This window comes from Typopeltis vanoorti, chromosome 12 (assembly GCF_054136105.1).
Source record: "Typopeltis vanoorti isolate ZY-2024b chromosome 12, IOZ_Tvanoo_1.0, whole genome shotgun sequence".
In the NCBI taxonomy this organism is placed as follows: Eukaryota; Metazoa; Arthropoda; class Arachnida; order Uropygi; family Thelyphonidae; genus Typopeltis; species Typopeltis vanoorti.
In genome coordinates this window covers 37,385,824-37,410,954 of record NC_143560.1, presented here as the reverse complement: position 1 = coordinate 37,410,954, position 25,131 = coordinate 37,385,824, and the positions used below count along the sequence as shown (strand labels likewise).

Sequence of the window (25,131 nt, the reverse complement as noted above, 5' to 3'; positions counted from 1 at the left end):
ATTTATTAAATTTAATAATAACTCGGTAGAAGGTATGTTACAGACCGTTAGAGAAATTAAAAACTGCGTCAAAGAGCTAACTGAAAGACAGCATAATTTAATTAAAGAGACAACGGACCTACGGCAAGAACTAAACTCTTTAAAGCAACAGTACGAGCTCTCAAACCAACAGCAGCACAAAAATGACCTCCTCATAAATGGTCTCCCAAAAATAGCTACAGAACATCTAAGAGACACTGTAATACAACTAAGCCAAAAAATCGGCTCTCCCATTGAATCAAGAGACATCCAGTCAGTGCATCGGTTACCACAAAAAAGGAAAAGAGAAAATAATACCCGTCCTTCTCCCGTCGTAGTGCGACTCACCAACAGCCTAACAAAAACTACACTTATAAAAGCTATCAGGATTAAAAATCCAGTAGTAAAGGATCTGAAAGGAGACCACGACAATACCCCAATATACTTGTCTGAATACCTTACGCCATATTATCAGAAAATATTCTACCAAGCAAGGAAAGTAAAAACAGAAAACAATTACCAGTTTATATGGATAAGAGACAGCAAACTATTCCTTAGAAAGACACAAGATGCAAAACCAATCGAAATAAAATCCGTAGATGACCTCAACAGGCTGTCACATTGAAAGGAATATTGGCAACTCGTAGAGAAGGAACAGCACACCAACCAACATGAATGCAGATCATCAAGCAGACGTAATCACCCCGTAACATGATAATTGCCACATTCTGAAATCAATAACAGAATGGAAACAACTAACAATCCCCAAAAAAGGACAATCTATTCTCCACATCAACATCAGAAGCATTCAAAAATACTGGCTGACCCTGCAAGCTTATCTGAAGGAAGATATAGACGAAATAGACATTTTAATACTGACTGAAGTATCTACGACAAACGAAGAGGCACCTCCTACCAAATGCCACACTTCCAACAACACAAACACTGCAGACAAACAAAACGAGGCGGTGGTATAATAATATTTACCAAACATAAACTAGAAGTAATAGAAATAAACTATAAATTAGAATACGCAGAAAACATATGCATCGAAATTAAAAACATCAAACAAGAAAACTCCCTGATATTAAACGCAATATACAGGCCACCCAACTTAAGCACCACAAAATTCCTAGAAGAACTAAAGAGATGGCTTTCAGCCACGAAAGTAGGCACCTCAAAATACTTGATAATAATAGGAGACATTAATATAAACATTAGGAACATAAATAACAACACAGAACAATACCTAGACCTATTATCGGCATATAACATAACCCCATCCATACAGTCGTATACACGAGAAGAGATAGTCGGAAACACAACAACCTCAACATGCATTGATCGTATAAATATAAGGGCCCCTCCAAACACCCACACAGCAAACGTCATAACATGCAAACTAGCAGACCATTATTTCACAGCATTGCAGTTACACACTGAACCAGAACCCATAAAAATCACTGAGACTACAAAACAGTATCATAGCATTGTAAACAAAGCAATAGTGAACGATGAAATCAGAAAAACAGACTGAATGCCGATAGCATCTTTAGACTCTGCTGAAGCTGTATATAATAATCTTAAACTTGCATTTAACAAAATATATAACAAAGCATTAACAAAAATAAAAATACACCCCCAAACGAAACAAAATCCATGGATAACAGAAAAGATGCCCTATGGAAACAACTTAAGAAGTCACCGAACAATATCGCTTTAAATGTTGAATACAAAAGAAAACGGAATCTCCTAACAACCCAGATTAGAACGGCAAAAAGAAACTATTACAGCAACAAATTAACAACAGCTCAGAATGACATAAAGGAAACCTGGCACCTGATTAATGGAATGCTAGACAATATACACAGAACCACTGCCTCAGAAACAATAAAACACTGCTTTGCCTGCGATCCCAAATCCCTCAAAAAGTTGGCAAACAACTTTATTCAACACTTCGTGAACTCTGTCCAAAAGCTACAAGAAACAACCTTTCCTCACACAAACGAACATTCTCCACTAGGTCCACAAGCAACCCAGTCGATGTGGTTCCCCACAGTAACAAAAGAACTATCACTGGCAATTCAACAAATTAATCCTAACAAAGGACCGGGGATAGACGGAATCAGACCAAAAGACATCAAGAAACACTCAACCGACCTACTTCCAGTTATACAAAAACTGTTAAATAAAATCTTCGAAACGGGACACATACCTGAAACACTGAAGACTGCATTAATTACACCCATACACAAACAGGGAAAAAGAAACATAATAAGTAATTACAGACCTATCGCCACGCTGCCTGTAATCAACCAAATCATGGAGCGCATCGTACATCAGAAACTCTCCACATATGTTGAAAAATTTCAAATCATACCCAAAACACAATATGGCTTTCAAAAAAATAAAGGAACAGCAACACTCCTGGAAGACTTCACAGATCTAATAAACGCTGCATTGGATAAAAACAGAATAACATTAGTGGTATTCATTGACCTAACAAAAGCATTTAACACACTAACACATAAAACCTTGTTAACGAAACTTACCCATATCGGAATTGGAGGTCGTCTACTCCAGTGGTTTAAAGCATACACGAAAAACAGAAAGCACATCACACATATAGGATCAGCATACAGTAAAAAGGTACATGTAACCTGTGGAGTACCGGAAGGAGCTGTCCTATCTCCCATTCTATTTAACATATACACACATGACATAAACCAACTCCTGCTAAAAAGTAAAATCTTCCAGTATGCAGACGACACGGCCATAGTATCCATTCACAACAATGCAAATATCGCTTACAAAAATATGCAACACGACATCAATCAAATCACTAACTGGTTAACCGAAAATGGCATATATATATACCCTGGAAAAACAATGCTAATGATATTCAAAAACCTCCAAACCATGCCCATAGAAACTAAATATCTCACTATCAAATATTCATTCTCCTATACACAAAGTGCAGAACCTAAAATCACAATCATCACACAGGTGAAAACAACACGCTATCTTGGACTTCACTTCGATGCTGATCATGGAATAGCCATACAAACTACCTACATACCAAGCTTAGGATAATAACAAGCAAACTATACAGATTAAAAGACATCGCCCCAACCCACATAAAAATACTAATCTATAAAGCATTATGTGAAAAGATTTTAAGATATGCAATCACATCATACGCATTCTGCGCAGACTACAGACTTAACAGGCTACAATGGTTGCAAGATAAAATGATAAAACTGATATTCTGGGAACAACCCACTCTTATTCAGGAAGCATGGACAAAACACAAAATATTTAAGGTGAAACACTTATGCCACTACACAGTCATGTTAAAACACTACTACAGCCCAACATATAGAGTAACCAGAACAACATATCAAATGACAAGACCACAGTCAACAAACTACATAACATATAAGTACAACAATCACGACGACAAAGCCACCCGAAACTTTTATGTACCTGACATGATAAACAAACTGCCGTTCGACAACAGAAACCTAGGAACATACAGAGAGCTGAAACAGGCACTATATAAATATTATAGCGAGAATGAAAATTAGAGCAATTCCTGTTTCTCTCTCCCCCACCACACACACACACAAACCTACGACAACCCCCCTCTCAAAAAATTATCACTACAAGAACACAAAGAAAGAAACACACCATGTCTAAATCCAACCCTATTTGCACAAAAAATAAAAAAAAGTTAAACTGTAATAGCAGTCGAAGTCTTCCAAGCACGTACCAACAAACAGTAAAATCAACACCTGGCTTGTGACCAGTATAGGAACACAACCATGAAACCACCACCCTCTGTCATCTATTATCTTCCTCAGATAAGCTCAGCTAAGCTTCGAGGAAGAAAATTACTAACTTGCAAGTATCTGTTATACACACTTGAAATGCGTTATAAATATTATATATATATATAATTACTACAGCAACTATGTATGCAATTCATCTGAGACATAAAAAAATAATAATAAATAAATAAATAAAATAAATAAATTATTATTATTATTATTATTATAATTATGTATATTCTAAATTCAAAAATTCTGTATAATCCTTATTGTAAATATTATTATTGTATGTAATTTATACTGAGACATAATAAAATGTTTAAAAAAAAAAATTAAGAGAGACCTCCAGAGAATCAGCGACTAAGTGAGGGAGGCCACACACTACATGCAACAGTTATCATACTTATTCTTGAATTCATTCACAGTGGTTACATTGACAACATCCAATGACAATCTATTCCAATCACACACCACCCTATGAGAAAAAAATCTAGCCCTCATCCTCCCCCCTTTCTTAGTGGAATTCATTCTCAGCTTCCAAAGATGCCCTCTTGTACTTTCCCCACCCTCCATAAATTAAAAAATTCCATTAATTGAAATCCTGTATGACCCTTTGAAAAGTTTGTGAGTCTCAATCATATCACACCTATTTCTCATGCGTGCTAGTGCCTACAGTGTACAACTTTTGAATCTATCTTCGTAATTAGGATTCCATAATTCTGATGTCACTTTTAACACTCGCCTTGCACACTCTCTCCAATATATCAGAATCACAATGAAAACCAGGAGACCAGACCTGCGCACAATAGTCCAAGTGAAGACTTATCAAGGCCTTGTAAAGAGGCAAAATGACATCCTTATCTTTTCATATGAACGTTCGTTTCAACATTGCAATTATCAGTTTCTTCAAGCATAATCCCAGCAATATAATACGACATTGGATATCGAATCATGCCGAAATGAATGACTTTACATTTACTGATATTCAAATGATATCTATTTTCCCTGCCCACAATTCCATTCTAGTCATATCATTCTGCAAGTACTGCATATCTGCAACATTCCCTACCTATCTTTGCATCATCGGCAAATAGCTGTGTGTCGCTTGTTAAATCCTTCCCAATACTACTAATGTATAGATTGAATAACAGTGGACCAAGCACTGATCCTTGTGGTAGTCCAAATGTTACGTTAAATCTTGCAGACTCACATCACCCCCCATATACCACTTTTTGATATCTGTCAGTCAATCAGCCATCGTCTTATCCACAGTAATATTCGATAATCACACCCATATTCTCCAATTTATACAACAGTCTACCATGCTGCATTCTGTCAAAAGCCTTAGTAAAACCCAGAATTATCATGATGTGTACATTCCACTTGTCTAGTTCAATGGTAACAGTCTTATAGAATGTGAGCAAGTTGCTTAAAGATGACCTTCCCTTAGTAAAACCATATTGCTCATTGCAAACTAGAGATTCACTGTCAACCCATTTCAGAACGTGAGCTCTGACCAATTTTTCAAAAATCTTCACCACCGCACCTGAGATACTAATTGGTCGATAGTTGGATAAACCAGTCTTTGGACCACCCTTGTACAATGGAATTACCATACATTCCTCCTATTCCAGTGGAATCTTATCTGTTCTGACACTCATATTATACAGCCTGGTCAAACGAACAGCCTGTTCAGCTGAATTCTGAACGTGGTGATGTTCAATCTGTCACTATTGTTGAATTTTTATTCAGCTTGCGCAACAGCTCTAATACCTAGTTTTCATAAATCTAAGTTTATTCATCCAGGTAGCAGTGAGCTCAATGTCGAGTACTCCTGGTTGATAGCTTTAAAGAAATGGGCCCTCATTAGTTGAACAACCTCTTCTGCATCTGTAACCCTCATGCCATCTGCATTTCGAAGTTCTTTCAAATTCATTCTTTCTTTTACTTATATCATATCGATAGAATTCTTGTGAGTTGTCTTTAGCATGTAGGGCCTGTTTCTTTTCATACGCACTTTGCTTGCCGTACAACAGTTGTGACCATTCTAGCTTGCTGCTTATAATTTTTATAATGCACATCATCCTAATACACATGGTATTATTCGTTCCACATCATCCTTTTCTTACGAATCTCTTGCTTAATAAGATTACACATCTATTTGACTCCTACCCTATTTATTATTCGAACTCTCGGTACACACTCTGATATAGCATCATTTAAGTATTGTTTAAATGCTTTCTATGTACTGTCGATATTCGTCCCATCTATCAACCAATCCCATTCCACGAAACTTAGTATAATCCTCAGATGGTCATAATTTCCTGCTTTGTAGTTCAGCATGTAACCTTTTTCTGGATGGAAAATTCATAAACTTAATCACTTCTCAAGTGAGTACCGCAAGAGCACTGTCACTAATCGGAGGCAGAATAGTCATATCTTTAACTGAAACGCCCTCTGACACTGCAATCAAATCTAACACGCTTTGAACTCGAGTTCCTTCTGTCACATGCTGTTTGAGGAAGTTGTCCCGCAACAGCTCAATAAATGCATTTTCATTCTTCTCATGAGATTCCACTTCTACCCTATCATTATTTGGATAATTATAGTCTTCCATTATGATTATTCTTTTCACGGTTATCTTATCTCTTTGGCGATGTATTTCTTCATCACTAGCAACCGATCAATCAGGTCTGTAATAACACCCCGCTATGCAATTGATCTTGTTAGATTCAAACTTACTGCCACATGAAATGCTCATAGGTCTCAACTCTAACTGGATTCAAGTCATCCGATATCATTAGCAGCACATCCCCTCCGTCTATCCTTTCTCAAAATACTGTACCCTTTACACTCGATGCCAGTTATTATGTCTGTTTCTGATAGCCAGGTCTCACTAATGCCTACAAATCTAAGGACCCAACATATTGACAGGCAACAAACCCTACCCCTTTGTTTCTAATACTCCTAGCATTCGTGGAAAGACATAATAATCTACCTGCATGTTCTTTTGTATACTCTTGTCTGCAGCATGACACAGTTGGACAAATTGCAGATCTCTATTTTTCTCTACTTATACATGTAGACATCTTTGCACACCTTTGATGAGTCCTAACTGGAAGAACGCAAAGTCAAGTTACGACTCGAAAAAGAAATACATTTCTTTTTCGAGTCGTAGCTTGAACGTATACTTTTAAATACAGCTTTTAACACAAAATATTTGGAAAACGCCAATAGATAATACTGCATCGTAAGTGAGGTGATTATTCTCTTCATTATTCTCTACAGCAATAAAAATAAGAAAATAATGGAAGTCCAATGCTGTTATATAAACCTTTTTATTTGCACTATATCCGAGGTTAGCCTTGTGACCTGTATATGTGTATAAGCAATTTTTAGTTTATAATAATTAAATATATTTTTTTATCTGCATTTGCATTTCATAATATATAAATAAATACATTTTCCCCCAATTAATAATTCAAAACAAATGTTCGAAATCTACTGGTTTTTCCATCCGTCTACTGATAATTTGACAGAATTCTGCAAAATTTTTGTAACGACGGCTTAGTGTCGTTACTTAGAAGTGTGGTGTAAGTGATTACGACAAGAATTTTATGGTCTGGTATGTGTTTTATATCTTAGAGAATTTACTGAGTTTGTACGTTAATATTTTGAGAGTGACTTTTAATAATTTGTGAATATGGAGCAGCAGAATGGAAACATGACCTATGATGTCGGGGCTAATGAAAGTTCGAATTCATTGTGTCAGAATACAGAAGTGGCGGGCACCATGTTAGGATCGTCAAAGCTGACCGATAAAGCCCTTCAAAAGGTAGCACTGGAGGATTCAAGAAAACTATTCATTGGTGGACTTGGATGGGATGTTGATGAAAATGATTTGAGAAGTTACTTTTCCACATTTGGGGAGGTGCATGAAGCTAATATTAAAACAGATTTCAGTACAGGAAGGTCACGTGGTTTTGCATTTCTCAAATTCGCTACTCGTCAGGCAGCGGACTCTGCATTGAGTTGTGTACCACATACTCTTAAGGGTAAGCAAGTTGATGTGAAAAGGGCTACTAGAAGACTTGGTGTTAGGAAGATTTTTGTAGGTGGTATTGAACCTACCTTAACAGAGAATGATATTAGGACTTATTTTGAAACATTTGGAAGTGTAGAGAGCGTTGAACTTCCTTTTGACAAAGTAAAGAACAAACGAAGGCAATTTTGTTTTGTAACGTTTCAGACCGAGGAAGCTGCTGAACAGGCTTGCAAACAGGCAAAACAACAGATTGGAAAAAGAGAGTGTGATGTGAAGAAGGTTTCAAAGCCCATTCAGATTACTACTCCATCAACTGCGAATAGTTCAGGGTATTATTACGGTACTTATGGACAGAATCAAAGTAACGTAACTGGTAGTTGGAACAGTGGTTATGTTCAACCCGTTACCACTAACACTCAGGCTTATGGATACAATGCTTATGGGTACATGGGTTGGAATTATGGCCAAGGAAGCACTATACCTTCCAATGAACAACCACAGCAGCAGAATAATTACAATGTTGTACAAGCAGTTGTTTCTCAGGATTATAAGCCATATGTTGCTTATCAGTCTACGGCACCAGCAGTCACCTACCAGCAAACAACTCAACCTACAGTTGATGCTTATCAGACGTATGGAGCACAGGATCCCAGTTCGTATGGCAAAGTAACCCATGCAAGCGCTATCCAAGGATATCACCCATATCCTCGATAATGTGTGAATATTATTAGCAGATATTACCATTATATGAGGTATGTTTGCTTTATGTATGTTTACAAATGTATTTTTTAATGGAAAATAAATTCTTTATTTAAAAAGGAAATGTGTTGTGTGGCTTTAGGTAATTACATAACCTTAATATGTTAATTGTGAAATTTCAGAAGTTTCACATATAATTGTCACAGCAGATATCATTTGAAATTAGTAGCAAGCGCCATGAACATCTCAGATACGTCAATTTCACAATTTTGGATCACATTATTCCTTTAAAATGAAATAGCTTGACAAAAGTCCATAAAGATATCAAATTTCACCATTCATTCTGAGTGGTCTTGTTAAAGAAGCATACAGATCATTGATGCATACAAAGCAATAAATAGGCACATATTCTGCAGTACACCTAAAACATGAAGTATTACTTATCAGTTTTCCTTTGCAGGTATATCTGCATATTTCTTGTTTGATTCTAGTTGCACTCTTTGAGCCTCCATAGCTCAGTCAATATAGACGAAGCCCTTTGGTCTGAAAGACCTAGGTTCAATTCCCGTTGATGATGGGAGGAACCTTTATCTGGTCTCTTTTGACTAAAGGTGAGTTAGTAGGTGTCATACAGAGGTAGAGGGTTTTTTTCACCTGGAAACTGGTTTTCGTCCCTCAAAACAGGCAAGCTGGCCCCGTGAACACACACGGCTATAGTCATGAATACTTATGGCAATATGTCGAAGAGATAGGGTCCTTACCACATGTTGTTATGTCCATAGTTAACCATGAGTAACATCATGGTAGTCGGCCTCCTAGATAGGAGACTACACATGAATGGAATGGAAGTTGAACTCTTTAACAAGAAATAAAATTAAAAAAATCAAAGTCAGCCCAAACTAGCTTTTTGCTAGATATTGAAAAAATAACAGAAATCTTTTATGAGACATTAATGCTGATCAAGTGGTGTATAGAGTTGTAATTGAATTCGTGACATAGTGATTCCATGTGTGTATGCAATTCATAGTATGCTAGTCACGGAACGGTATACTCAGTTGTTTCTTGCAAAATAGGATAAAAGCCAGCATTAATCCAATTGTTATCCTGCTTCACTATTTATATTATTATTATTATTATTATTACGGCGACTCCAGGGAGTTCTTAAACTCATTGAGGGAGGCCCTAAACATCATGTCCACACAACTATTCGGCATTCTCACAGTATCTATCATACGTTGCCTTGAACTCACTCATTGTCACAGCACCCACAACAGACTCTGGCAGCTTATTCCACTCATTTACCACTCTAAAAGTAAAGAACCCAGCTCTAACACCCTTGCTAACCACACTCTTGCCCAGCTTCCATAGATGTCCCCTAGTTCTCCCACTACCAGTCCTGTTCTCAAAACTATCCTCTGAATTAATCCTATAGAAACCCTTCAGCAATTTGAATGTCTCAATCATATCTCCCCTTTTCCGCTTATCAGCCAATTTCTGCAACCCACAAATCTTCAACCTATTCTCATAAGGTTCATTCCATAGACCTGCTATCATTTTGGTCACGCGCCTCTGGATCCTCTCCACCTCCTCCCCATCAAGAAGAAACCTAGGTGACCAAATCTGGGCACAGTAGTCGAGATGAGGTCTTATCAAGGCTTGGTACAGAGGAATAATAACTTGCTTGTCTCTGCTCGTCAAAGTATTTTTCAACAACCAAGTGAGTTGATGAGCTGATTTAGACACTTTTGCAATGTGCCCCCTAAACTTCATCTCCCTATCCACCAAGTCCCTGGCCTCATCAATCTCCTGGGGTACAGTTCCACCAATGTGGTATACTGCTGCTAATCTTTTCACCCCAAAATGCATAACCTTACATTTTGTCACATTAAATTGACATCCATTCTCCTTAGCCCAGAACTACAATCTATCCAAATCATCCTGCAAGATTTTGACATCTGCGTTTACTATTGCCCTACGCAACTTTGCATCATCAGCGAACAAATGAATTGTTCCTCTTTTGAAATTGGCATTAAATTAACATGCCAGCAATTGTCTGCCTTACATTTTCTCCTTCTCTGACCAACTTAATACGAAATGTTGCTTGAACTGTATCTTAACTGTTAATGGTTCATAAGTAGTTAATGATTTTGTCTATGATAGTGTATCTATGCTACATCATGAGTAACTGCATAAAAATCACTAGGAGCAGAGATCATCTTTGCATGTATTGTTACTGACTGAGAAGTTGGTTAAGAACAGCAGCAGTCAACAATTGTAAATATCACATTAATTGTCAGAAATTTACTTTAAGGTAATTTAAAAGTGGGACAAGAAAGTATATTTTATCTCCAATTACACTTAAGATTAGGAACTCATTTGGCATATTACAAATATAGTTGATGGAAGTCTGAAACTTATATGTGAGTATATTTCTTCCTTTTTCCTTTTGGAATGAATGCACACTGTGGGCATTTTTATTTTTAATATATAAACTTGCATGCGTACACACACAATTTACAGACAAAAATACTGTTGTTGGTGTTAGTAGATGGCTCTGTGTGGACGGTAGTGCTAATGTTGTGGTGGTAATAGTAATCAGAAGAGTAAATAGGGGAGATGGCAAGTTGAATGTAGTGGAGTCCTCCTGCAGCGAGTCCTTGAATCTTTTTGCATGCTGGTTTAAACTTGTTATTAGGTTAAATGGAATGAATACAGCACAGAGGAACAGTAAAATAGAAGTAAACTTATATTTTATTGTTCTGTGCTGTATTTATGCCGTTAAGCTTAATAATGAGAATATTTGTTTCTGTAGCACAATTGGAAGAACAATGGGATATTTCCAATCAAAGGGAAAGGAAAGGACTTGAGTTCGATTCTCATCATAATGAGAGGAATCTTTTTTGTGTTCATTTTTCAATTGAAGGTGGGTTAGCAGAGTTCATACAGAAGGAGCTAAGTTTTTCATCCCATGTACAGGCAAATCGGCTAAAAAAACACAATTTACAGACAACAAAATACTATTACTGGTGGTGTTGGGCAGTAGATAGCATTGTGTATTGATAGTAGTAGTGTTGTGTATAGTTGGAGGATTAAGTAGGAGAGACATTAGATGTGTGCAGTAGAGTAGGTTTCCCTCCCACGATTAGTCCTGGGACTTCTTCAGGTTGTCACATAATAATTGGGTGTATTTGATTTAAAAATTTTCACCTTGTGTATCAAGGTGAAAATGTTTAAATCAAATAATATGCATAATAACCAACAGTTATGCATAATCCTCAGAAAAATGTTAGTTTTTCAACATACCAGAAAATTCAACTTTCGCAGAATATCAGATTTTAATTACTTTATATAATTGCCATCCGTGGGCAGCCAAGTGGATGGCATCTGTTTTGCAGCCAGCAGGCTGTGGGTTGAAATCTTTTATCACTCTGAAAATGCTTCAGTGGTTAGTTTCATCACCTGATGTGAAATATTTAAAAAAAAAAAAAAAAAAATCATCAGCTAACTCCTTTTATTCTTTATAAGGAGTAGGCAAGGCCCTTTTGGAGCCTGAGTGGGCACTTATTATATTAAAAAAAAAAAGGATAATTTTAGTAATTAAATCTGATAAAACATTGAGTGGTGTTTTATCAGATCATTGTTTTTTCACTATAGTTGTGTTAATATTTTCCAAATTCTGTTCTTATAAATACTGAATTCATTTTTATAGATTTGAATATTGCAAATTTATATCAATTGTAAGATTGAGGACATACTCATCATCATCATACGTATCAAGGATTTAGGCCTAGTATGGCCTGTTCTGGCCTTAGAAGTCATCGTTGAATCGTTTAAGAGGACGTCCTGGTTTTCTTTTTCCTAATGGCTTTTACTTTAAGGCTTGTTTTGGTAATCTTTCTGTTTTCATTCTTCGAACGTGTTCCATCCATCTATGTTTATATTTTTTAATTTTTTCAATTACTGGTTCTTGGTTTAATTCTTTCATAATATCTTCGTTTCTTTTGTGATCAAATAGGGTATACTTTGCAGTTTTTCTCATAAACTTCATTTCTGCTGTTGTTAATCTTTGTTTGTCTTTTTGTTTTATTGTCCAGATTTCGCTTTCATACATTAAGACCGGTAGGGCTAATGTATTGTATACTTTTAGCCTGGTTTGTTTTTGAACTAGGTTTGGTTTAAATATAGAGTTAATTACTCTTGTTATTTTTAAATATTTTGCAATTTTTATGTTTATATCTTTTTCATTTTCATAAGTGATCATACATCCTAGGTAGTTAAATGAATTCACCTGTTCTAAGATCTTGTTATCTAATACTATTTTAGTTCTTGATCTTGTCCATTAAAGGCCATAGTTTTTGATTTTTCCGTTGATATTATCATACCATAATCTTTGGATATCTCATTTAGATTTAAAATAGCTTTCTGTAAGTTATCTTCAGAATTTGTAATTATTATTTGGTTGTCTGCAAAGAGGAGAGTGTTTAAGTTAACTGTAGGTGAAAGTTTAATTCCTTGATGTAAACTTTTACTCCATTTTATTATTATTTCATTTAAGTAGATATTAAAAAGAGTTGCTGAGAGGGGACATCCCTGTCGGACCCCTTGGTTTATCTCTCTTGTATATGATAGCTCATGATTTAATGTTATTTGTATTTGATTATTTTCATATATACTTGTGACAGCTTTTAGGATATTATTTGTCAGGACATACTTAATTAGGACATACTAATTTTGCTTTTTACTAGTCATCCTATTTAGCTATAATTTCACTTGGAATTATTTTGTTTGAACTCTATGGCCACAGAAATGGGTATCAGGCATTTAAAAAATAAATAAATCAAAAGTTAATTTTAGCTTGTCTAGCTTAACCTAAAGATCACCTGACTGTTTAACACCCTTTTAATTGGACTCCCTCAATGCTCTATGTAAGCATTTAGATCTAATTTAATGTTCATGCTGAGATGTGTCTAACAAAGGCATGAGACGCATCTTGTTGTGAGCTTGCTGAGATTCATATAGCATTTAGTAAAAGTGTGAACATTTGTTAAAAATTATATATTTTGATCAGTAAAAGTGAATAAGAATATAAAACTGAACACATTTATTGCCTCCCATCTAGATAATTACTATAAGCTATGCATAATTATCAATTAAATACTGTTGCCATAGCATATTATTAGAGCTTGTATTTTAAATAGATTACTCAGGTAATGGTTTAGTTTCATGTGTGCTGAAAAATATTTAAAAAAATAGTACACGAATTCACATGATCAAATATTAGGCAAATATCATCCATTGGATTTAGTAGGATCATATCTGGTGGTTATTGTAACAAATATTTTTATGCTTTGAGTGATTATAATTTCATCCCACACACAGAGCAATAAGTCAGTGTGTTTCCATTTTTGCATTATTTCTAATGGCAGGACATTTTTTGGAGATTACTGTAGTTTACTGAGTTATTAGTGAGGAATATTTGAATTGACAGTAAAGGACATATTTTCACATATAAATTGATTTGCACAAATTTATGTGTGTAAATGTATTTGTTTTGAAATCTCTCTTCCTCTCCTGAAAGTGTGTGTGTGTGTGTGTGTCATCTGTGCTATCTGTATGTTTCTAGTGCATCCTTGAAAATGATATATCAAGAAAAATGGTTAAGCAGTAAAATATAGGCATTATGTGGGTAACACTATAGAGTCTGAAGATTCATTGTGTCTATGGTAACCATTATTCACACAATGCTTATCATGCCTCCTTGAACTAACTACTCTCCAAGTAAAAAATCTAGTTCTCACACTCTTATTAACCACATTTAACATCTGGGAATTACTCCTAGTTCTACTCCCTGTTGTATATTCAAGTTTTTCATCTATCATATAAAAACTTTTTTTTAGTAACTTATGTTTCTGCCATAACCTCTCTTTTCTCTCTATGAACCAAATTTGTATCCCATAGAAATTTATCTCACTACTTATTCAGTAGTCCATCTTTTCAGCAGCATCGACATTGAGATAGGTGACCATATCTGCTAACGGTAGATATCGCTTACCAGTGCCTTATATTAAAGAAGATAACTTCCTTGTTTCTGCTTCTCAGTGTGTAAAACTTCCAAATGATCTTTTATGCTGTTTTGTCCACTTATATTACATCCTCTGAGCTTCAACTCTTTCCACATCATCCAAAAAATCGCTGACCTCATCAACTTCATGTAGCACAAGCCAATCAATATAATATATATCATGTTGGAGGCCTAATGGAATATATACAGCACTCGGAAATGATTAAAACTGATTTTAATGCTTCCAATAATTCATCTCAGTCACTGAGACATCTTCAGGGATTACAAAAAACTAATGTAACACACACTCAAATACAACCCAATACTAAGTGAAACACGTGGGTGGCTCTAAAGTCCTATCTAGGTGATGAGCCCTCTGTGGGTGTTTGTAGGTGGCCTAGGATGTAAGGTGGATCTCTGATAATGTTTCCCAAATTTTGGGAAGTTTTATCATCATCATACGTATCAAGGGTTTAGGCCTAGCATGGCCTGTTCCGGCCTTAGAAGTCATCGTTGAATCGTTTAAGAGGACGTCCTGGTTTTCTTTTTCCTAATGGCTTGTACTTTAAGGCTTGTTTTGGTAATCTTTCTGTTTTCATTCTTTGAACGTGTTCCATCCATTTACGTTTATATTTTTTAATTTTCTCTATTACTGGTTCTTGGTTTAATTCTTTCATAATTTCTTCATTTCTTTTGTGATCAAATAGGGTATACACTGCAGTTTTTCTCATAAACTTCATTTCTGCTGTTGTTAATCTTTGTTTATCTTTTTGTTTTTTTGTCCAGATTTCGCTTCCATACGTTAAGACCGGTAAGGCTAATGTATTGTATACTTTTAGTCTGATTTGTTTTTGAACTAGGTTTGGTTTAAATATAGAGTTAATTACACCTATTATTTTTAAATATTTTGCAATTTTTACGTTTATATCTTTTTAATTTTCATATGTGATCATCCATCCTAGGTAGTTAAATGAATTCACCTGTTCTAAGATCTTGTTATCTATTACTATTTTAGTTCTTGCTGGATCTTGTCCTTTAAAGGCCATAGTTTTTGATTTTTCCGTTGATATTATCGTACCATAATCTTTGGATATCTCATTTAGATTTAAAATAGCTTTCTGTAAGTTATCTTCAGAATTTGTAATTATTATTTGGTTGTCTGCAAAGAGTAGAGTGTTTAAGTTAACTGTAGGTGAAAGTTTAATTCCTTGATGTAAATTTTTACTCCATTTTATTATTATTTCATTTAAGTAGATATTAAAAAGAGTTGCTGAGAGGGGACATCCCTGTCGGACCCCTTGGTTTATCTCTCTTGTATATGATAGCTCGTGATTTAATCTTATTTGTATTTGATTATTTTCATATATACTTGTGATAGCTTTTAGGATATTATGTGGTATTTGTCTTTCTTTTAATATGTTAAATAATATATTTCTTTTAACTTTGTCAAATGCTTTTTCAAAGTCAATAAATGCAATATGTGTTTCTAAATTATATTCTCTTCTTTTCTCTATTATTAATTTTAGGCAAAAGGCCGGGTATATACATGATCGTCCTTTTCTAAATCCATTCTGTACCTCTAGAAAAGTTTTCGGAATTAGTTTGTTATTTAAGATTCTGCTATATATTTTGTAACAGGAATTTAGTATACTGATACCTCTATAGTTTTTAGGGTCATCTCTATTACTTTTCTTAAAGATAGGAATCACAATTGCTTTTTTCCATTCTATTGGAGGGGGGGATACCAGTTGAGTAAATTTTATTTAAAAATAATAAGAGTCTTTCTTTGAATCTTGTTCCTGCATATTTATATAGTTCTGAACCTAGCTTATCTTTTCCAGGTGATTTTCCGTTTCTTGTTTCTTTCAGGCTGATTTCTAATTCTTCTTCAGTTATTTCTTTTCATTTTCGTTAATTGTTTGCCAGTTGTCTTTTTTAAAATATTTGTCACAGTTCTCTGTAGTAATTTAGAAATTCTTCTAATTTCAATTCAGTGTTTAATTTTATGTTTTCTTTGGTATCTGCATTTAGGTGTTTCAAAATCTTATATACATTGGGTCTTATTTTATATAAATCATGTTCTAAATTAGAAACAAATTTATTCCATGATTCTCTGTCTTTTTCTGACTTCTCTTTTAGCTATGGCTCTTATTCTTTTATATTCTATTTCATCTTCTAATCTTTTACTGCTTAACCATTTGTGATAGGTTTCTTTTTTCTTTTTGATTATTTCTTTGATTGTATCATCCCAGATCTCCAGTTTTTTTCTTTTATTGAATTTTTTGGTCTTTCCTAAGCTTTCATTTGCTGCTGCATTTAGTATCGTTTTTATATTAAACCATTCTATTTCTTCATTTTGTTTTTTTTATCTAGATATTGGTTAATTCTTTGTTCATATAGCCATTGTACATTTATGTCATTCAATAGTCTAGTTTTATAAACGTTTCAATTTTTCTTTCTGTTCTTGTTACTTGTAGTGCCATTTAGGTGGTAATTTAACCTCTTGATTTGTGAGTGGCGCAGCAGATCCTAAAAATAGTCTTAGCCGTGTTTTGGATACAACCCACAGGATCTCCTGGAAAAAAAACACCATCCTCCACCATAGTAAATTAAAAAAAAGAAAGACTGTTTTTAGAATCTGCAGTGGCACTCAGAAATCAACTGAATTTAAATAAATATGGTTGCATAAAACTTCCCAAAATTTGGGAAACATTAATTATCAGAGATCCCACCTTACATTCTAGGCAACCTATAAATGTCCACCATAGAGGACGCACCACCTAGATAGGAATTTTAGTCACGTGTTTCATTTAGTATTGTGTTGTATTTGAGCGTGTGTTAGATTAGTTTTTTGTAATCCCTGAAGATGTCTTGGAAGCATTAAAAATTGGCCGAGTGTTGTATATATTTCATTAAGTCTCCAACATGATGTCCTCACAGCACTTAAGCCTCAACGCACGAAGGAGCATAATATATAGCTTGAATCTTTTTTAGCCCAGAGTTGTTAACTATATACTTGGCCGCTTTACAATTGGCATTAATTATCCTTTACCCACATTGTCACTATTCAAATCATCCTGCATGATCTTTATATCATCTTTATTTACTATTATCTACCCCAGAGCAGAGTAGCATCTTCAACAAACACATGGATATGTTCTCCTTCATATCATTTCTGGTATCATTCAAACTCATCAAGGAGGCAATAATAAGATGGATTCTAACAGAGATAATGTTAATCATACCTCATCTTAAATTGGTTCAATGTTTGCGCACTCACTATCTCATTTGGCAATAAGTTCTACTCACCAACCACCCTTCATGCAAAAAAAAGTCATGCCACACTCTCTTATGCACCACACCCCTTATACAACTTCCAAGAATGACCGCTTGTCTCTTTCTCTCCTTCAACCCTTTGAAAAATATTCTTGGTATCTATTTGATAAGCACCCCTTAGCAATTTATGTCTCAATCATATCACCCCCCCCCTCTTCTGCCTGTTGACTAATGTCTGTAATCTACATTCTCCAACCTGTCTTTATAGTCAGTATTCCACAATCCCGATATTGCTTTTGTAATTCACCTCTGAACTTTTTCCACTGCTTGCTTCTTACCTATGAACGCAGGTGATGAAATCGATGTGCAGTGGTCCAGATGTGGTCTAATCAAAGCCTTGTACAGTGGAATGACCACATCCTTATTTCTTCTTGTCAGTGTTCTTAGTATACTGGCATTTCTTTGTGCTGTTTTTATTATTTTTGCAGTATGTCCGTCCCTTGAACTTCAATTCTTTATCCACCAAGATCACACACTTCCTCCACCTCCTGTATTACAGTGTCTCCAATATGATGTTTTGGAACTCAAAAAAGCTTCACTTTTTTTGAGTTCCTAAAAACATGCAGTTAGAATTGAAGGAAATACAACAAGGTGGTAAATCAGGTTCACATGATAAGAGTTCATATTATCTCCACTGTTTATTCATCATCTATATGGAACACATTTATTAAGGAAAGTTTCATAAAGCCTGATATCGAAGTTGAAGATATTCAGCTCAGCGCTTTTTTCCCTTATGCATAAAGTAAAAAACAATTTGCTCATAGCAGTGAGAATTGAACTAGGATCTTTTAGTCAAACGGTGCTGCGTTCTGTTGTCCAGTTGTACTACAGAGGTATTACAATCTTATAAACATTAAATGCCTTAAAAAAAAAAAAATAGAATTTTCGTGTATTCATTATATATATGGGGTCTCCATCTTGTTTGGCATTTTCCAGTTTTTTTGTAGCGCTGATAGTCTTTTTGAATTTGCTCTTTTATTCTGTTTTTAGGAAAGTATTCTTGCAATATTCCACATTAAATGTGCTTCCATTTTATTTCCTTATTTTGCTTTTCATATTGTAGTTTGTCAGCATCTAAATTTTTCTGTCAGTAGTCTATGAACACTTCCAATGGCTAATGTCAAATATTACATCAGTTTTACTGCTCTATTTGCTATTATATAATATATGCTAGACATGTACTCTTATTTTGCCACATGTGTTGACTCTTGCAATTAAAGTATTCTCAGTTTTCTCTTATGTTTCAAAAAATTCAAAAGTTTCTATTTTTGGTTTTCCTTCAGGCTGTGAACATCAAAATTTTATTCTTGGTATTCTTAGGGATGCATATTCTCATTATTTTATCTCATTTTGAAAATACTAATGTATCATTATTTCCACACCAGCATTAGCTCTATTTTTTCTCTATTTCACTGCAGTTAAAAAATACGTTTTTTAACTGCAGTGAAAAAACACTGCAGTTATATACATTCCTTTACCCTTTTTTTTTCTTTTCAATATATGCAGATTTTATATTTATCTGATTAAGTTCTAGATTTTGATATAAGGAACCAAAGTTCCACCTTCTAGTCTTCAGTATGTTCCATTTCCAGTGTTCTTCAAGTCAATCTGGATAGCGACTACATTTTATATTGTTTCTCTCTCTCTCCCACTTTACCTGGTTTGTAATACCTTGATGTGCCCTTTATACCTGGTGAGGCTCTTCTGATAATTTAAACCACCAGCATACATCACCCATATGCTCTTACTACCTTAGGATAGCAGGAAGGATTTTTTTTTCTTCCCCCAACTTCTGGCATTAATCACTGACCATTAACTGTTCATATTAGTTCTGCCAAATAGTTATTAATTGCACATTATCATTTAGTTACTCTTGCTACTATTTCCAGTAAATCTAAAAAGAGATTGCATCCAGATAATGCAGTTGCAAGCACAGACTTATATCTTTCTCATATATGGCTATTCATGGATGAGAAAATGTTTGTTAGAAATCATTATCATTGATTTTGAATGGACACACTTCCACTCTATAGTGATCAGGAACAAAGGTAGGATAAGAATATTTCCTGTAACCTAATTGTTTTGCAAGTTGAGTAGCCACTTAACATTGGGACATTCTCCTCATGAGGAAGTAAAGGATCAGTCTCTTTTCTCAGTTTTTCTGTAAAATATTACTAATCATAAGGTGTTCCTTATATGCAGAATTTATTATTATTACTATGTGACACCCCCAGGGAGTCCAAGGACTCATCACGGGAGGGCACACTACTCTACTTCGCTAATTACCTCTCATCCACTCCACTGCTACTACCATCAACGGCATCTATTGCCCATCATCACCAACAACAGTTTTTTTTGTTTGTTTGTTTGTAAGTTGCACGTGTTCTGAAGGCCAATTTATCTGTATGGAGGATGAAAAACTCGAGTTTCTGGGAGAAAAAAATCTGCTACCACTGTATGAGATTGGTTAACTCACCTTCAACTCATCTTGTCATGGTGAGGGGGAATCCTCATCACGACAAGAATCAAACCCAGGTCTTTTCCATTCGAAGGGTGCAATGTTCTGCTGTTCTTCCAGTTGCACTATGGCGGCTCCAGAAAGTAACTCCAGTCGACAACAAGATTTGAACTATAAGTCTGACTTCGTGTGGCCAAGTGCAGAGGATGCAAGTGCCACTTCCACTGAGCTACAGCTTTCATATGTTTCCAGTGTTTTATTTTGCATTGTACACATGCTTATACTAAGTGTGAAGTAACAAATATTTTGCACTTGACTTTCACCATAGCAGACTTGTAGAGGCTGGGAATAGTTTGTTGCAGTGGATAGTTTATATTGAATTTCTTTTAGAATATTACTTTGCTTATGTGGATTACTGTGATATAATTACAAGCAACAGTCAAGAATTAGATTCTTGACGTCTAGAACATTAATATCTGGAAAGGCGATTCTAGAGCTCATCTTTTCTTGCTGTTAATGATCACAAAGGGGGGTTATGTTTTTGAATATGAAATCAATAGTTACATTTATAAATATGCAGAAATTTTGAATAATTTAAGTGTTATGCATACATTTTCATATTGAGCTTGCTTACAACTGCATATTCAGCAAACCAGAAGCATAGATTTACTTTCTGTAAACATATCCCATACCATTACAAATAATCTGTTGCTTGTAATAATTTAAATCCATTTATAATGATCACAGCTACTCATGATAAATATTCATTAAGCTATTATTTATTAACTTTTTGCTTGTGCTCTCCTTTTTATTTGTGATATACACTACTGTATAATAGCATCAATTAGTCTAATAAATTACTTCCAAAATCGAATACTTCTTGACACAGATTTTCACTGCTGTTTCATTCTCTATTACGAAATGCTTCTTTATGAGGTAAAGCAAAAGTTTTGTGAATCCATTCTTTAATGGGTCAAGAAGTTTAAAGCCATTATCAAGCCTGTTGTTAGATAACCTGCAAAACCATTATTCAAAACAGCTGGAATCTGAAATTGGAATTATGCCCTTTGAATGTCATCGTAACATGTTATACTTGAGTTATCAACCAGGCAATGCCCACAACCAAAACTTAAATACACTCGTTATTTCATAACTCTCTCCTGTTGCTTGCTAACAGTATTAAATTTGATACCTGGAAGTACAGCTTGGCATCAGTGTCACAATACAATCAGAATCTTCAAGAATGAAATGTTCTTGATAGTTATAATAAACCAGTTTCTTTTAACTTCTTTCTTCTTTATCAGTTTTGTTAATAACCTACAAAATCACAGTCCTCATCTTTAGGAGTTACTTCATTCAACAAACCTTGCAGTGCTAAATGATTTAAGCCTTGATATCTCTATAGCCATTGTCTTAACATTGATCTCTTTACTATTCTAGTAGAGTGAGCAGATAATCTGGTGAACTTTAACACCACCAAAATTAGAGCCCTGTCTTACTTCATTATAAGAAAGATGAAGAAATCTCATTACAGTTCTGACTGACTGCCCTTACTACGCTGTTTAGAAATAGCCCCCCCCCCCTTCCCTCTCTCTCTCTCTCTCTCCAAATGTTCTGCTTCTGCAATTTTTTCTGCAGTTGTTCTTGTGGATACTGTTTTCACTGAATTGTCTGTCCACTACCACCATTCCTCTGCTTTTTGCTAAACATGTGAAAATATGAGCAATACTAAATAATTAATTTTATCTATTGCTATCTTTGGAACAGCCTTGCTCAAACCATTTTCAGATTCCTTCTTTCACCCTAATCCCATGTTTGTACATGGCACCATTGTCTTCAAGCTTTTGTGACCCCTCGTGTGTGTGTGTGAGTGAGTGAGAGATTTCATTAGCAAGTCCATGATAACAGTTCAGGAACTTAGAAGGAATGGAATCAGAAGTTAGTATAAGTTTGTGAATGAAACATGCATCTATAAAGGTAAGATCAGTGGCCATAAGAGGTGTGCTTTGGTAAAACTGGTTGCATTTGTGAATCTTGGAGTGAAGTCCTAGATTTCCTGGTGTATGGAATGTGTTGAGGAAGAGACTGGCTGCACTTCAAACTATATCTCTAACTTCTGCACCAGTTGGCAGTGTTTAACAAATAGACAGTGCTTTGAGTACAAAATCAGTTGATTCAAACTTGATAACTATTTGGTTTTCTGTTAGCCTACTTTTCATGTCTGGAAAAGTAAATAAGCAGAATGTCTGCATCTAGGAAATTGAGTGTTACAATGGCAATTACATGTATCTCATCAAAAAGTGTTTTGTGGAGTGTTGAAGACAAAAGTGTGTATCTCCTTTTGTACAACTAGTTGACACTGGTATCATGTATGAATAGATTATAACAATAGCTGTGGATATAATAAATTTAGTTTAATCCTTTATCCAAGTTAAGCAAACAAAGTTTGCGCCCTGAAGTATCTTCAGGACTGAGGCAACTTGCGGTAAAGGTGGACCAAGCTCTCATCACTCCTTGTCTCAGTATCTCCCATAATGCAAAGCACATCTCCATGTGGACATAGCGTAATGTATAATGCTATGCATTCAGGGAAGGGCCACTACCCAGACCGGTTTTGACCTTTATTGAGGTCTCGTCAGTGGGAGCCAGACCCAGAAGTGGTGATACTAAGGCAGAAGCAATGGAGAAGTCATATTTACCGAGAGCTCAATAAAGGTTGAAACCAGTCTGGGTAGTGACCCTTCCTTTAATGCACAGCATTATACATGTCTGCAAGGAGATGTGCTTTGCATTATGGGAGATACTGAGACAAGGAGTGATGAGAGCTTGGTCCACCTTTGCCTCAGTCCTGAAGATACTTCATGTGCAAACTTTGTTTGCTTACACTTGGATAAAGGATTAAACTAAATTTATTATAGTCCAACCAAGTGGAAAGAAACGTCCAACAAATAGTTGTGGCGTTAATTAATGGAAGATTTGTAGAGTTACTTGAAAGACCAGATAACCCAAATGTTGATGCCGAATTCTCTGAATGAGTTTTGAGAGTGAATTTAAGTTGCCTCTGTTCAGGGCTAAATGCCACGGATCTCCAATGGAATATTTTAGGTATTTTATTTTTGCATTGAGGTATTTTCCCTAATAAGAATACAGTGCATTTTGCAGTTAATTGCATTTCTTGCTTTGCTACTAGTGGCTTTTAATTCTTCACTGTAGTTTACTAGTGTCAACCAACAAGTTCTTGTCTACTTACCTAGTTAATGGAACCAATAGTTTGAAATGGTTGCCGTCTAGTAGTGGATTCTTTGGAGAACCTATTTCGTATTAGTTCAGTAATACTACTTTGCATTTCTAGGATTACTTATTTCTCTGACTACTATGTTATATAGTTCAATATTATAACAACTTTGCATTTTTCTAGGATTTCTGACTACAGTGTTATAGAGATAACAGTATCCTTTTATGTTTAAAATTAAAAGTTGAATGTTCTTGTAGAGCTCTTAATTATTTCCTGTAGTGCAAAAAAATAAAAGAAAGTTGATACTGTTTTTCTTTTTTTTTTTTTTCCACATTAAGTTAAATTTTTCTTAATGTTATTCTCTACTAACAGATAAGTCTCAAGATTTGACTATTGGTTCTCTTTTTGTTTTGTGCAAGCCACAATAAAACAGCATCTTGAGTGTTGCAGACATGGTAGTGGATAATTTGAACATTCTTTTACTGTTAATCTTGATGAACTGAAAAAAATGTAGTCAGGAGTAGCAGTTTTGAAGGAAGTGGAAGAGTTGAAAGATTTGGGCATGATGGTAGACAGAGACTTGAAGTTTATGGGTCACACTGCTAAAACTGTAAGAACATCACAATGGATTATGGTAATGAAAAAACTGACATGTGGAAGCAAAGAAGTTACAATTCACTTGTATAAGACTTTGATCAGGAGCAAGAGAGCAGTAGTAAGTGAAGGCTTTCATTATTATGGAAAATGTTAAGTCCTGAATTCTGGATGTAGAGTGTATTGTTGAACTGCTGCCAAGAAGTGTTTTTTCCCACTGCATAGCATTAACTGCCCGCATTGATACCTGCCAGATATATTTACCAAGATGAATATATTGGAAATCTGCACTGTTTTTCATATTCTTGATGAAATATCATCTACATAGGAAACCTGAATTCTGATGCCCATGTGTAGGGGAGGGGAAAACAGCTAGTCTATGTCTGCAAAATAAAATAACTGCTGTTTTTTTTTTTTTTTTTTTCTCACAATGAAATGTTAGCTATATAAAAAACAAAACATGTTGGTATTCATGTGCAGAGATGAGAGAGTGAGGTGAATTTATTGCTTTCCCAATTCTGATTAATTTTAAGATTGAGAACACTTGAAGAATGATATGCTTCATTATGTATGTATTCTGCACTACTTCCCTGAATATTTTCTTCTTGAAACAAAATTGTTACTGCATTTGCAATCCATTTAACAACAGCATATTAAGCTTTCATATAATAAATATTTAAAGTTGAACTGAAAATTGGATCAAGTTAAATTCTGGGTTTAAAAAAAATCATTGTAGTTTTTCTGTTACATCTCTGCTAAAACAGAATACTAAATGTTCAGTACAGTTACAAGATTAGGTTGAAAAGTAAAAAATAACATCTGTTTGCCTTATGAAATTCCTAAATATTGTACCTG

At 34.9% G+C, this 25,131-nt stretch overlaps 1 protein-coding gene across 1 annotated transcript; it reads left to right on the top strand.

Annotated features, from left to right (window-relative positions):
* The first annotated feature begins 7,419 nt into the window (after window positions 1–7,419).
* LOC150100705 (heterogeneous nuclear ribonucleoprotein D0-like) lies at window positions 7,420–23,934 on the top strand. Its single transcript, XM_090401518.1, has 2 exons — window positions 7,420–8,645; window positions 23,866–23,934. Exon 1 carries the CDS (start codon window positions 7,552–7,554, stop codon window positions 8,605–8,607), a length of 1,056 nt encoding a protein of 351 aa, XP_090257644.1. The 5' UTR covers window positions 7,420–7,551; the 3' UTR covers window positions 8,608–8,645; window positions 23,866–23,934.
* Window positions 23,935–25,131: the final 1,197 nt, after the last annotated feature.

What these genes read in the sequence shown, in the direction of transcription:
- LOC150100705 (XM_090401518.1), top strand. Translation starts at nt 7,552, where the DNA reads ATGGAGCAGCAGAATGGAAACATGACCTATGATGTCGGGGCTAATGAA.